Below are 14,401 nucleotides of genomic sequence, written 5' to 3' on the forward strand. Positions count from 1 at the left end.
TTGATAAGGGAAACATGATTATGATAAATGTTATACATGATTTGTAAGTACATAGTAACATTATAAGGTTTATAATAATGATTTATTTTGCAGAGGTTCTTTTGACTCCAATCAAAAAATCTGCATCTCACATGACGAATTTCCACAGACAACAAACAGATTTTATAACCCGGCCTAAACCAGCTACAAAAGATGTTCACATAAAAAGTAAGTATGGTTCTTGCCACTGCATACTGCTTTACACCTTTGAGTCCTGGGCTGAACTTCAGTTCAGATGTGCGTTAGAAGCACTGTTCCTTTAAAGATGCATGCGCGTGCGTGTGTCAATATTAAAGGGACAACTCAGTGCAATATGTCGGTCGTGCACAGCAAACAGAAATCAGAGGGAACATTAGTTAGAACTAAACTGCTGCAACTCTGCAAAGAATGAAGCAGTGCTTGCCCACATGCAGCATGATCTGAACATTCTGGCTTGGGTTGATAAGTGGCAAGTAACATTCATGACACCTAAATATAGTAATGGCTATCTCCAAGAAGAAGGAATCTAACCACTTCCCCTTTCACATGGCATTATCATCGCTGAATCTCCCACCATCAACATCCTAGGAGTCATTATTGACCAGAAACGTAACTGGACCAGCCCATTAAATATTGTGGCTACAAGAGCAGATCAGAGGCTAGAGATTCTGTGGCGAGTAACTAAGCTCCAAATCCCCCAAAATCTGTTCACTGTCTAAAAGGCACAAGCCAGGAGTGTGATGGAATACTCCCCACTTGCCTGGATGAGTGCAGGTCCAACAACACTCAAGAAGCTTGACACCATCCAGGACGAAGCAGCTGCTTGATTGGCACCCCATCCACCATCTTAAGCATTCACTCCTTCCACTCCATGGCTTCAGTGTGTACCATCTACAGGTTGCATTGTAGCAATTTGACAAGGCTTCTTCAACTTCCAAACCTGTGACTCTAGCACCTAGAAGAACAAGGACAGCAGACGCATGGGATCACCACAATCTGCAGGTTCCACTCCCAAGTCACACACCATCCTGACATAGAACTAAAATAAAAACAAGAAATGCTGGAAATACTTAGCAGGTCTGGCAGCATTTGTGGAGAGAGAAGCAGAGTTAACGTTTCAGGTCAGTGACCCTTCTTCAGAACTAGCAGATATTACAAATGTGAAAGGTTTTAAGCAAGTAAAGTGGGGGTGGGGCAAGAGATAACAAAGGAGAAGGTGTAGATAGGACAAGGTCACAGAGAATAGCTGACCAAAAGGCAAACAATACGTTAATGGTGTGTTGAAAGACAAAGCATTAGTACAGATTGGGTGTTAACAGATTGAAAACTGAACAGCCACAAGTACAAACATGAAAAAAAACCAATGGGTAGGAAAACTGAACAAACTAAGATAAAATAAAAGGAACCCAAAAAGTATATTAAAAAAAAAGTAACTAAAAATAAAAGTAAAATGGGGGGCCCGTCATGCTCTGAAATTATTGAACTCAATGTTCAGTCCGGCAGGCTGTAGTGTGCCTAATCAGTAAATGAGATGCTGTTCCTCGAGCTTGCGTTGATGTTTACTGGCAAACTGCAGCAATCCCAGGACAGAGATGTGAGCATGAGAGCAGGGGGGAGTGTTGAAATGGCAAACAACTGGAAGCTCAGGGTCGTGCTTTCGGACTGAGCGGAGGTGTTCCGCAAGGCGGTCACCCAGTCTGCGTTTGGTCTCCCCAATGTAGAGGAGACCACATTGTGAGCAGCGAATACAGTATACTACAGTATACTACACTACGGCTCAGTTATTCTCTGTGACCTTGTCCTATCTACACCTTCCCCTTTGTTATCTCTAGCCCCACCCCCACTTTACTTTTGCATATGTTCTTTTGCAAATTGGAAATTAGGGCAGAGGACTGTCGGGGGTACTGCATAATTTGTATAAAGTTTCAGCCTGACTAATTTTGTAGCACTCTCATTACAGGGTTAGAAGATGGTGGGTCCAAACACTGCCCCCAGTCTTGCGCATGTAATCTAGGTGGACTCTGCAGGGCAATACTCAGGAAGTTCTGCATTGACCAAAGTGCCATCTTTCGGACCAGATATTAAAACCAAGCCTGTCTGTTCAGTTGGATGTAAAAGATGCTATGACACTTTGTAAAGAAAAGCAGTGAAATCTCCTGGTGTACTGCCCAACATTCCTTCGACAACCAGCATTAAAACAGATTTATTTTATCTTGCTGTTTATGGGACAAGTTGGCTGCCTTGTTTACCTACACAACAACAGTGACTACACTTCAAAAGTAGAATTGTATGTGAAGTTCTTTGGGACAGTCTGAGGCCAATGTGAAGAACTATGGTTCTTCTACCTTTGCAAAGCCTTTTAATCCATTTGTCAATGACACTTCATTCACAGGTTCTATAAGCTTAATTAGATGCCTTTCATGCAGAACTTTGTGAAATTCTTTGCAGAGCTATGTATAATCATTTTGTCACAGGTATTGTAGTTAAGGTAATCTTGATGGGGGAAAGACAGGATTATGATAAATTTTATACATGATTTGTAAGTACATTGTAACATTATAAGGTTGATAATACTTTATTTTGCAGAGATTCTTTTGACTCCCATCAAAAAAACTGCTTCTCATATTACAAACTTCCACAGACAACAAACAGATTTTATAACCAGGCCTAAACCATCTACAAAAGATGTTCACGTCAAAAGTAAGTATGGTTCTTACCGCTGGGTACTGGATTACACATTGAGTCCTGGGTTCAAATTCAGTTCAGATGTGCATAAGAAGTGATCATATGTTAAGTAAACCATGATGTAAGCATAATTTATAGTGAAAGAAACATCCTTGGTAAAATACAAGTTGCTGAACATCGAGGCACTTACAATGGGTCTTTGCCCTTTTGCATGGCCCTCATACTTATGGATTTTTCTCCAAAGGCAAGCTGAGTGCTTGTGCTGGCACAGGCATTCAGAAGCAGTGCAAAAGGGATAGGGACAATTCGTAGGCCTCAGTCATTGCAAACAGGCGCCCTCAAATAGAAGAAAAGGAGAGGGATAGACTACATGGACTTGGAATGCCCTTTTATTCATAGGTTATAACAAAGCTTTTCATGGCTGGACTTTGTAACAGTTTGATACAACTGAGTGGCTTGCTAGGGCATTTCAGAGGGCATCTAAGATTCAACCACATTGCTGTGGATTTGGAGTCACATGTAGACCAGACAAGGTAAGGACACAGATTTCCTTTCCTAAAGGACATTAGTGAACCTGAAGAACATATCTGCCAGACAGGGCCTGTGGCAAGAGGTGAGAGAGCCAACACGACGGAAAAACTTATTTGAACTCATCTTCACCAATGTACCTGTTGCAAATGCATTTATTCATAACAGTATTGGTAGGAGTGACCACCACGCAATCCTTGTGGAGACAAAGCCCTATCTTCACACTGAGGACACACTCCATTGTGCTGTGTGGCACTACCACCATGCTAAATAGGATAGATTAAGAACAGTTCTAGCAGCTCAAAGCTAGGTGTCCATGAGGCTCTTGTGGCCTATCAGCAGTAGAATTGTATTCAACCACAATCTGTAACCTTATGGCCCGGCATATCTCTCACTCTACCATTACCACCAAGCCAGGAGACCAACCCTGGATCAACGAGGACTTAGAGAGCATGCCAGGAGTAGTACCAGACATACCTAAAAATGAGGTTCCAATCTGGTAATGCTACAACACAGGACTACATGTATGCTAAACATCAGAAGCAGTATGCTATAGACAGAGCTAAACGATCCTACAATCAACAGATAACATCAAAGTGTTATATTCCAGAAAGCTTGTTGTTGAAGGATTATGCTAGAGCCAATCTTTACTCAGTCTTGCATTTATTTTACTGGTGACTCCTGACAATGCAGTGACCCGCCAGCCATGTGTGCGCCAAGCTGCGCACATGCGCAGCTACATCTTGCCAGGACATAATGGGGCATGCGCGGGATGACGTCATCGCGCAGCGCCAAGGTCATCGCGTATCTGCGCCTGGTCCATCTTCGCACATACGCGATAAAGCGTCATTGGGTATCCAGCCCCCCACTTGGCTGAAGGAAGCAACTGAATGGGAGGCTTTGAGGCTGGAGCTCTCCCGCCTCGGCAACTCGCTCCAGGCCTTGATGCTTCCTCTCCTTAGCCGCTCACTCCAGACCTTGCTGCTCCCCCTCACTCCCCTGGCCGATTTGTCCTCGCTTCGCACCACCCGCTTTCCGGCCGCTCGCTCCCCACTTCCCTGCCCCCCTCCAGCCACTAGCTCTAGGCTGCGCCACTTCCCTCCTCTTGGCCACTCGCTCCTAAGTTGCCCCATTACCTCTTGTGGCCTGCCTTGCATCTTCGGGTGGCGTGTGGAGAACGTTCAAACATAGGAGCAGATGGCTGAGGGGAGGGAAGCGGCCCAGCCAAAACTAGCGACTGGGAGTGGGGTGGGGGGAGGTGCGGTGGGGAGCGAGTGAGCGACTGGAGAGTGGGGTGCTGTGAGCGGGGAACAATCGGCCAGGGAAGTGGGGGTGAACAGCGAGGTCTGGAGCGAGCGGCTGAGTGGGAACCAGCCGGTCAGGAGGAGGGGGGGAAGCGAGTTGCCAAGGGAGGAGAGCGGCCAGTGGGGCGGGAGCTAGTAGCTGCGTTCGGGTGAAATCAGTCCTGGTCAGTCATATAAACGAATCACAATAACAAATTGGCAGCACATTTTATACTCTGCCCGATTTTCTTTTCCATCGATCGGGGTGCCAATTCACTATCTTCGAATGGAAATTCAATCATAAAATTCCTTTTCTATTTAATAGGATTACTGGAATATTAAAAGGATCTGAGGATTACAGTTAGTATCCAAGAACTGCATAGTAGCATATTACTGGGCTTCCATCCAACTTAATGCAAGGTTAGTTTGCTAGAACGATCTAGCCATAAGCATTTCCTGTGATAAATTGAGCAGCGCCATCTTTAATCCTGGCACCTGCCTGAACATCACAGACATTGGCGTTCCAGTTGAAGAGCCTGCATTTGTGCATGTGCAAGTACTGCGCCACCTAGTGGTTGCATTGTGGGCAAACGCAGCCTTATTTTACAAAGTAAAAAGATTACAAACATGCAGCTCCTCACTCAAACCTTCACCCAGTTTCAGTAAGTGTCTCCTTATATATACTCATGTAAGACCCTAATTAGCACTCTACACCCGCATTTGATTAAACACAATTAACACAAAGCTCTGCAGTTCTGCCATACCCAGTTGTGAATGGTGGTGGACAAGTAAACAATTAACAGGAGGAGGAGGCTCCACAAACATCCTACCATCAATAATGGCAGAGCCCAGCACATTAGTGCAAAAGACAAGGCTGAGCGTTTGCCGCCATCATCAGCCAGATTTGCTGAGTGGAGGGGAGACAGTGGCGTAATGGTAATGTCGCTAGACTAGTAATCCAGAGCCCAGGCTGATGCTCTGGGTTCAAATCCCACCACAATTTAAATTCAATTAATCTGGAATTTTAAAAAACTAGTCTAATGGTGACAATGAAACCATTGTTGATTGTTGTAAAAATCCATCTGATTCACTAATGTCCTTTAGGGAAGGAAATCTGCCATAATTGCCTGGTCTGGCCTACATGTAACTCCAGACCCATAGCAATGTGGTTGACTCTTAAAAATGCCCTCTGAAATGACCTAGCAAGCCACTTCAAGGGCAGTTAGGGATGGGCAATAAATGCTGGCCTAGCCAGCGAGGCCCACATCCCACAAAATGAATTTTTTTAAAATCTCAGCCTCCTCATGAGGTCCTCACTTCGATTCACTCCAGGTAATGTCAAGAAATGGCTGAGCAAAATGGATACACCAAAGGCTATGTCCCTAACCCCGGCAACATCTGACTATAATGCTGAAGATGTGCTCTAGAACTATCCGTGCCCCTAGCCCAGCTATTCAAGTACAAGTGGAAAATTGACCAGCTACGTCCTGTCCACAAAAAGCAGGACAAATCCAATTCGGCCAATTACCGCCCCATCAGTCTACTCTCAATTATCAGCAGAGTGATGGTAGGTGTTGTCGCCAGTGCTATCAAGTGGTACTTACACACAAATTAGCTGCTTGCCAGTGCTCACTTTGGGTTGTGCAAGGATCACTCGGTGCCAAACTTCATCAACAGCCTTGATCCAAACATGGACAAAAGAGTTGAATTCCAGAGGTGAGGTGAGAGTGATTGCATGACATCAAGGCAGCATTTGTCTGAGTGTGGCATCAAGGAGCCCTGTATAATTGAAGTCAGTGGGAATCTCTCCTTGACATTTAATGGCATAACCAGCACTGATTTCCCCACCAACAACAGCCTGGGGGTTACCACTGACGAAAAACTTGACTGGAACGGCCATATAAATAATGTGGCTACAAGACCAGGTCAGAGGCTGGGAATTCTGTGGTGAGTAACCTGCCTCCTAACTCCCCCAATCCTGTCCACCATCTACAAAGCACAAGTCAGGAGAGTGATGGAATATTCTCCACTTGCCTGGATGAGTGCAATTCTAACAACACTCAAGAAGTTCAACACCATCCAGGACAAAGCAACCTGCTTGATTGGCATCCCATCCACTACAAGGGAGTCAAAGGTTATGAGGGGGCCAGGCACGAAAGTGGAGTTAAGGCCACAATCAGATCAGCCATGATCTTATTGAATAGCAGAGTAGGCTCAAGGGGCAAAATGGCCTACTCCTGCTCCTATTTGTTATGATCTTAAACATTCATTCCCGCCACCTCTGGCACACAGTGGCAGCAGTTTGTACCATCTACAAGATGCACTGCAGCAACTCACCAAGTCTCCTTCAATAGCACCTTCCAAACCCATGACCTCTACCACCCATAAGAACAAGGACAGCAGTCACATGGAAACACCACCACCTGCAAGATCCCCTCCAAGTCACACACCATCAAGAGTTGAAATATATTGCCGTTCCTTCATTGTCGCTGGGTCAAAATCCTGAAACTCACTACCTAACAGTACCCACACCACATGGACTGCAGCAATTCAGAACAGCGGCTCACCACCACCTTCCCAGGTCACTTAGGGATGGGCATTAATTGCCAGCTATGCTAGTGATGCCCACATCCCATGAACAATTTTTTTTAAAAGGGAGAGAATCCTTGTATATGGCAGATGGAAAATGAGCAACCAGCAGTAGTTATGATGGGAGGATGAAAATCTCAGTCAGAACAAAATGGTGGTTGGCTTCCCTTCCCGAGTTTTCTCTAATTTCTCTCTGCAATCTCACCCAGTTTCAGGCAGAATTACAGAGGAGTATCCCAGCCCAGTTGTCTGGTTGCCATATGTCTGTAACTGTTGGTTTACTAGCACATTATTTTTGATGCTGAGTACTAATCTTCTAAAAGTTCTGCAGCAATAGACTACGTTCCTTTCATATTGGAAGTTAGGCCAAAAAACTCTCAGGAATGTGTCAGTGTTTCCCCACAGAGGAAAGTATGAAAAACCACTGCCTTAAAAGAATCAGAATTGAGGGAACCAGTGTCATGATGTAGGCCTTTGAAATGCTAAGTCAGAGATAATGTTGAAATAAACAGGCCGTGCGAGCATGCAGCTGGAAGACATGAGGTTTCTGACTCTGATGGCCTTTTCTCAATCCATACCTCATGTACTTGTGACTATTAATCTAATCAATTGTTTCTGCAATGTCACTAATATAAAATGTAATACTGCCTACATCTCCTTAGACAATAGTCACATACTAACCTGACTTGGAACAATAGCGCCGTTCCTTCACAGTCGCTGGGTCAAAATGCTGGAACTCCCTCCCTATCAGCACTGTTGGTGTACCTACACCCCAAGGACTGCAGTGGTTCAAGAAGACAGCTCACCACCATCTCCTCAAGGGCAGTTAAGGATGGGCAATAAATGCTGGCCTAGCTAGCGATACCCACTTCTCATGAACGAATTAAAAAAATAGTTGCCAGGGATAATTCAGCAGCTTTCAGGTTCAGTGCAGTTGGGCATTGATTTTGCAATCGCACTCAGAAAGGTCATAAGAATAGGCAATATTGGAAATGGAATAGTCACATTTCTGCAGTGGCCGTGAAGTTGGAGAAAGCTGTGCATGAATTAAAATGTGTAGATGTGAGCTTTCAAATTTCAGTTTTCTTGGCTGGGAAGAATATTTCAACTGTCTCTCTCCCCACTGAAAGATTTTATTAATAACTAGTCAATTTTCCATGTTGCACATGGAGAGTCAAGATTCAAGTGCACTTTTCAGATCAAGTATGTTTAGGGGTTTAGAACCTTTTGGGCATTGATGGCAGATGGGAGGAGGGAGGAAGGAGAGGGAGAAAAGTTATGGGGAGGGGAACATTGTAGCAGGCAGGAAAAGAGAGGAGAGGAGCAGGGAAGGGGAGAGAGCTTTGGGGAAGAAAGGGGAGGAAGACAGATAAGGGTTGGAGGAGGGCAGAAGGAAGGGGTAGTTTGTCTCAGTTGAATGGGATGTTAGGGAGCTAGTTTGGCTTCAGTGGGAGGGTGTAACTGTTGGGAGGGAAAGGAAAACTAACTACTGCAACGAACTATCAGGATATTTTGGAAAGGCCCATTGGTCAGAGAGGCAGTACAAGATGTGCTTTGGTTCTTGAGAAGAGGTTTAGGTATAAAGTATTGGACCCAGGATCAGGACATCTGTTGGCTTGAAGTAAGGCAGAGGTAACAGGAGAAGTGCACGAAAGCCATTGGGTCAAATTCATGAGCATCATTAAGCCAATACTGTCATTGGGCCCAGATTCGGTTGTGGGGGGGGGGGGAGCGGTGGGTGGGGGAGGTGGAGTGGTGGTGGTCAGAGACATCAAGAGAAATGTGGTAATCTCTTGGGGCAGAGCCATTAGGATGACATATCCAGGGCCATGATTCGATTTTTCCGTTTGAAAAAATTTGGGGACATAGGCATTCCTAAATTATTTTTATGGAAGGGATAGACACCAGCTCTGAGGACAAAGATAAAAATACTTCAATTTACTCACTTTTATCAAGGTGGGCACCAATCTCTAGCAGATTACTTGATGCATTGCCATCCTGTAGCAAATGTCAGGAGTTACAGTGAAAGTTCAAATAACAAAACAGAATGACAGTTATGTAGCATTAGGTGATACTCTAAACTCTCACATAATGTAATGTTTACACCTACTGGTACATTAACTTTGGACTGTTGAGACTAGTCACTATTTTTAACAGATAATAGATTTTTTTTAAATATTCTCCTGTCTCAGTCAGAATGGTAATAGAGTTGCTCCATTGAGCCCTGAACAGCATGGACATTAGCACTCTCCCTTTTTGAGTCAGAAGGCTGCAGTTTCCAACCCCACTCCAGGACCTGAGAAAATAGTCTAGGCTGACATTTCAGTACAATACTGAGGGAGTGCAGCGATATTGGAGGTGTCCTGTGGATGAGGTGTTAAGCAGAGCTCCTGCATGTCTGTTCTGATGAGGTGAAAGGAACAATAGCACTAATTGATTAAGAACAAAGATCTCTCAACAAATCTTCCTTTGACCAACACTATCATAAAAATAGATAACTGGCCTGTCATCTGAATGGCGTTTAAGGGGCATTACTGTGTGTTACATGGCTGGTACATATGTGACTGCACTGCAAGAAATTCATTGAATGTAAAACACTTTAGGACATTTCTGAGAATGCAATAAGTGCTCTCTCTCTCTCTCTCTCTCATATATATAGATATAAATGCAAGTTATTTTTTCCAGTAAAGGTCACTCGGGGAATGGTAATGTAATGGTTGTGTTATGAAATTAGTAAGCTACAGGCCTGAACTAAAAAGCTTTTGGATTGTTGTAAAAACCCAACTGATTCACTAATGTCCTTTAGGAAAGGAAACATGGTGTCCTTACCCAGTCTGGCCTATATGTGACTCCGGTCCCACACCAATGTGGTTGACTGTTACCTGTCCTCTGAAATAGCTTTGTAATAGTATCAATCACTAAAGGCAGTGGGCTTTAACAAAAGCTGTGGAAGGAACTCCCTCTTGCTCTCTCTTTGCAATATTTATCCTACTTGCTGCATCATTGCTAATTTTTTTTTTAATTGCTTGCAGAATTTCTTTTGACACCAATGAAGAAATCTGCACCTGGTACTGCTGCTTTACCCAGACAGCGAAGAGACGATACAACACCATTTAAACCAACTGTGGGACAAGGTCATGTAAATAGTGAGAAAAATCAGTGAAATGATTCAAATCAGTAACGCTATGTTTGGTGGGATATTTTTCTTAAACAAATTGTGTTTATCAATATTTTATTATATTATTCAGAAAGACTTTCTGATTACACACTTCTGGTGCAGAGTCTTGTTCACTGGGATTGAGTTTTAAGAAATTACGGGTATTCCTCAAGATTTCCTGACAAGCGTTCCCAACATGGAAAATGCACAATGTGATAAAAAGTTTGCAATTGTTTCTACAGTACTGGATTTTATTGATTGTTCTGTAATTTTAATGATCATTAAAGATAGGAATTTTAAGTACTGTGTGATTCACTATAGGTAATCAATAGATTATAGAAAAGAGAATAGAGAGCTGAGTGGCCAATACCAACACTGCACAGTTTGGACCATTCATCTCGAAAAGGGTACAGAATAAATACTTGGGTGGTGAATTTCCTGACCGTTTTATGATAATGAGGTCTAGTGGCACTGCAGCTCTGAGGTTCCTGATTTTACACCTGCCATCCACTGAGGGTAACTTAACTGAGAATTATAAGGCACAGCTGTTGCCAGGATCAGCAGAGTTGGTATAAGTGAAGAGTTTCTGAGCTTCAAGATGCTAGAGAATTTCATTAACAATTTCTGCAGCGGGCAAACAATTTCTGCAGCAATTATATTTGATGGCCCACAGTTTCTTTTCTCCACGACCAACCTGTCCTGTTCCCCCTCCACCCTTGTCTCCAACAAGAAGTGTAAGGAACACATGGACTACTTTGTCACTAAGATTGAGATCATCTGTTCAGCTGCCTCTGCCTCATCGTAGCCTTTCCCTTTCCCGTCAGTCTAAGCCTTTCCACCTAAGTACTCTCTGTCTTAGCCCTAAACCTATATCACTCTTTCGTTTCGCTCATATCTCCCCCATGCTGTCTGAGGCCATCTTTAGACCACCTCCTGCTCTAATGACCCCAATTCCACTAAACTGCTGACCACCCAACTTCTTGCTTGGCACCTACGTTAATTAACATTGTAAATGATTCCTTCCTCCTTAGGTACTGTTCACTTCCCCCACCAACCTTTCACAAGCACTTACATCATCCATCCTCAAAAAAACAACCACCCTATCTCCAGTCTTGTTTTCCTCTCCACAGTTAGTGAACATGCCGCTTCCCAAATATGCACCCATCATTCCCACACCTCCATTTTTGAATCTCTCTAATTAGGTTTCTGCCCTGCCACAGCACTGAAATAGTTCTAATTAAAGTCACAACAAATAACATCCCCATAACTAGCCATGGCATTTTTTCCCTCGTTATCCTTAGTGACCTCTCTGCAGCCTTTGACAAGTCAACCACACCAACCTCCAGTACTGATTCTCCTTCATTGTCCAGTTGAGTGGGACTATCCATGCTTCCACTTTTACCTATCTAATCGTAACCAGTGCATCTCCAGCAATGGATTCCCTCATGTTCTTACATCATTACCTCTGGAATTCCTCAGGTATCTCCCCTTGGGGCCCTCATCTACATGCTGCTCCTTTACAGCATCATCCAAATACATGGCTTCTTATTCTATATGTATGCATTTTATACCTAGCTCAACCTCTCTCACTCTCTTCACTGTCTCTGTGTTGTCAGATTGCTTTACTGACTCCCAGTTTTAGATGAGCCACAGTTATCTCCAGGTAAACATTAGAAAGACCAAAGCCATCATCTTTGGCCCCTTCTGCAAATTCTTTACTCTCACAACCAGTTCCATCCCCTTCATGGGCAAATGTCACAGGTTGAAACAGACTACTCACAACTTTGGTGTATTATTTGGCCCCAAGCTCAGTTTTCGACCCCATATCCTTTCCATCACAAAATCTGTCTACTTGCACCTCCGTCTCAGCCCCTGCCTCACCCATCTGCTGCTGAAACCCTTATCCTTGGCTTTGTCACTTCCAGACTTGACTATTCCAATGCCCTCCTAGCTGGCTTCACATCCTCCACCATCCATAAACTTCAGCTCACCCAAACCTCTGATACTCAAATCCTATTCTGCATCAAATCCTACTCACGTATCATCCCTGTGCTAACTCCCATTACCTCAGTGTCAGAAATTTAAAATTCTCACTTTTGTGTTTAGGTCCCTTCATGGGCTAGTCCCTTCATAGCGCATCCCTCACTCCTTTTGCCCCATCATTTGCAGATGTGCCTTCAGCTGTCTAGTCTCTCAGCTCTAGAATTCCCAACCTAAACCTCCTTGAAACCAACCTCTTTGATCAGGCTTTTAGTCACCCCTCCTAATATATCTTTCCATGGCTCGATGTCAATTTTAGACATCTGATTACACTTCTGTAAAGTGCCTTGGGACATTTTTCTACATTAAAAGCATTTTGTAAGTGCAAGTTGTTGTTGTTATGTCCCTGTGAGGGTGTGTCAGTTATAATTCTTTTGCTCATCTCTGTTTATGCACTAATGATCTGTTCGTTTGAAGTTGAGATGCTTTGGTTTTATCAGATTGACAGCTCTCTAGAGACTAATGCATTAGTTAGACCAATGTGAAATGGACTGTAATGAACCTCTGAAATTTCAGTGAAGGAGCTGCAGCTTTTTCAGTGCTTTTCTAATTCAAAGCTTTGTTCATGTTGGCTGTGCTTTTGCATCACTGTTAATCTAGCTTCCGTCTTAACAGTTTGATGGCTCATTTGCATTATTGGACTGCCTTGTGCAGTGGATTCTTTCCATGTCTTTGGAGTGGAGGGAGGCACACACCGCCACTGGCAAAAGCAGATGCTGTTGGCGCTTGTCATTTTCATCTCTATTTTCCCCTCCTTTCCTGAGGTCCTTGATTCTTGCTGGGGTGTAGCTCCAAAAATGCTTCAACCCGCTTTTTTTCCTCTTTTTTTTTTATCTTTTCTTTTTTATCCAAGTTAATTTATTCCTCCAAGTATCAAGACCAATTGTAGTGTCCCAGCTACAATCCTGGTTCACATCAGCTGAACTTTGAATCAGAATTTAAATTTCTGATCTGCATCAATTTGCTCTACACCTAAAGTGGTGCCTTTACCCACAGTGACAACCTATTGCCTTCTATTTTTGAAGTTATTTTTCTCAAGCCCTGACACCACCCCTTTCCTTCCTACCTTTTTCTTCTGTCCTATCCATGGCACTTCTTGGCTGAAAAATGCACAAGGTACCTGTTTCCAAACCTTGCTAATGCTGGTGTGTAACCTGTTTCTTCTGCCTTCTATCATGGAGGGAAATAAGAAAGCACAAAAGAGATCTTCCACATAATAATTGTTTGCCTGCATACCAAAGTCACTTTACTTCAAAATATTGCATGTAGGTATGGAAGTTTGTGATGTCTTTGAGAGATGTGACCAGAAATTACAGCTAAGTTGGATAATATATGTAAATGAGCAGACTATCTGCAGTTAAAATTTAATTCAGGCAATGTAAAGTTCTGCACATAGGATGGAAAAATAAGCAATTCAATGAGTGGTGTTGAAATAGCTAAGGATGAAGTTCAAAGAGACCTAGGCATCTTCGACTCAACACAAACATGTCAAACCAATGCAGAGCAGCGATCAACAGAGCCAGTAAAATGTTGAACTACACGGCCAAAAGAATATGAGTCAGAGAAGGCAGTGAATCAGCAAGCCCTGAGGTAGTGGAGCGCCGACCTGAGAGAGATTTTTTTCCAGATCAAATCAGGGACAAGTCTTAAGTTTATTTCTGGGTAAGTCTAATAAATTGAGACATTTTTTTAAATTCAGTATTTTAGTGCTTAGTGCAAATTAGTGTCTAGAAAAAGAAAAAAACTTACAACAAACTAAAAAGTAGATACAAATAATCTGGACTAAAATATGGCAGAGCAGGTTGCGTGTCTGGACTGCAATATGTGGGAGTTTGTAGACAGTGAGACTGTCCGAGCGAACACATCTGCAGTAGATATCTCCATCTCAAATTTCTCTGGCTCAGAATCATTGAGCTGGAGTGCTAATAGGTGACACTCTGACATGTGTTACAACCAGGTGAGAAAGAGGTCTACGGTTCCCTTTCAGCCTTCACCTGATCTTACTAAAACAAGGTTTAATTTTTAAACACACAGTTTTTAGCTCCCCCTTTGTGAACCCTTGTTTACTGCTTTCCAATTATAAGGCAAAGAAACAGCACAA

At 43.3% G+C, this 14,401-nt stretch overlaps 1 protein-coding gene across 1 annotated transcript in view; it reads left to right on the top strand.

The window, feature by feature from the left end:
• terb1 (telomere repeat binding bouquet formation protein 1) overlaps nucleotides 1-10,392 on the top strand; it is a 131,735-nt gene extending 121,343 nt beyond the window's left edge. Inside the window, exons 16-18 of the mRNA XM_068049861.1 lie at nucleotides 94-207; nucleotides 2,605-2,718; nucleotides 10,136-10,392. Of these exons, the coding sequence (XP_067905962.1) occupies nucleotides 94-207; nucleotides 2,605-2,718; nucleotides 10,136-10,266 (359 nt within the window). The 3' untranslated portion in view covers nucleotides 10,267-10,392. The remainder of the gene's footprint in view (nucleotides 1-93; nucleotides 208-2,604; nucleotides 2,719-10,135) is intronic.
• The last annotated feature ends 4,009 nt before the right edge of the window (nucleotides 10,393-14,401 follow it).

The sequence above is a fragment of the Heterodontus francisci genome, chromosome 17 (genome assembly GCF_036365525.1).
Source record: "Heterodontus francisci isolate sHetFra1 chromosome 17, sHetFra1.hap1, whole genome shotgun sequence".
In the NCBI taxonomy this organism is placed as follows: Eukaryota; Metazoa; Chordata; class Chondrichthyes; order Heterodontiformes; family Heterodontidae; genus Heterodontus; species Heterodontus francisci.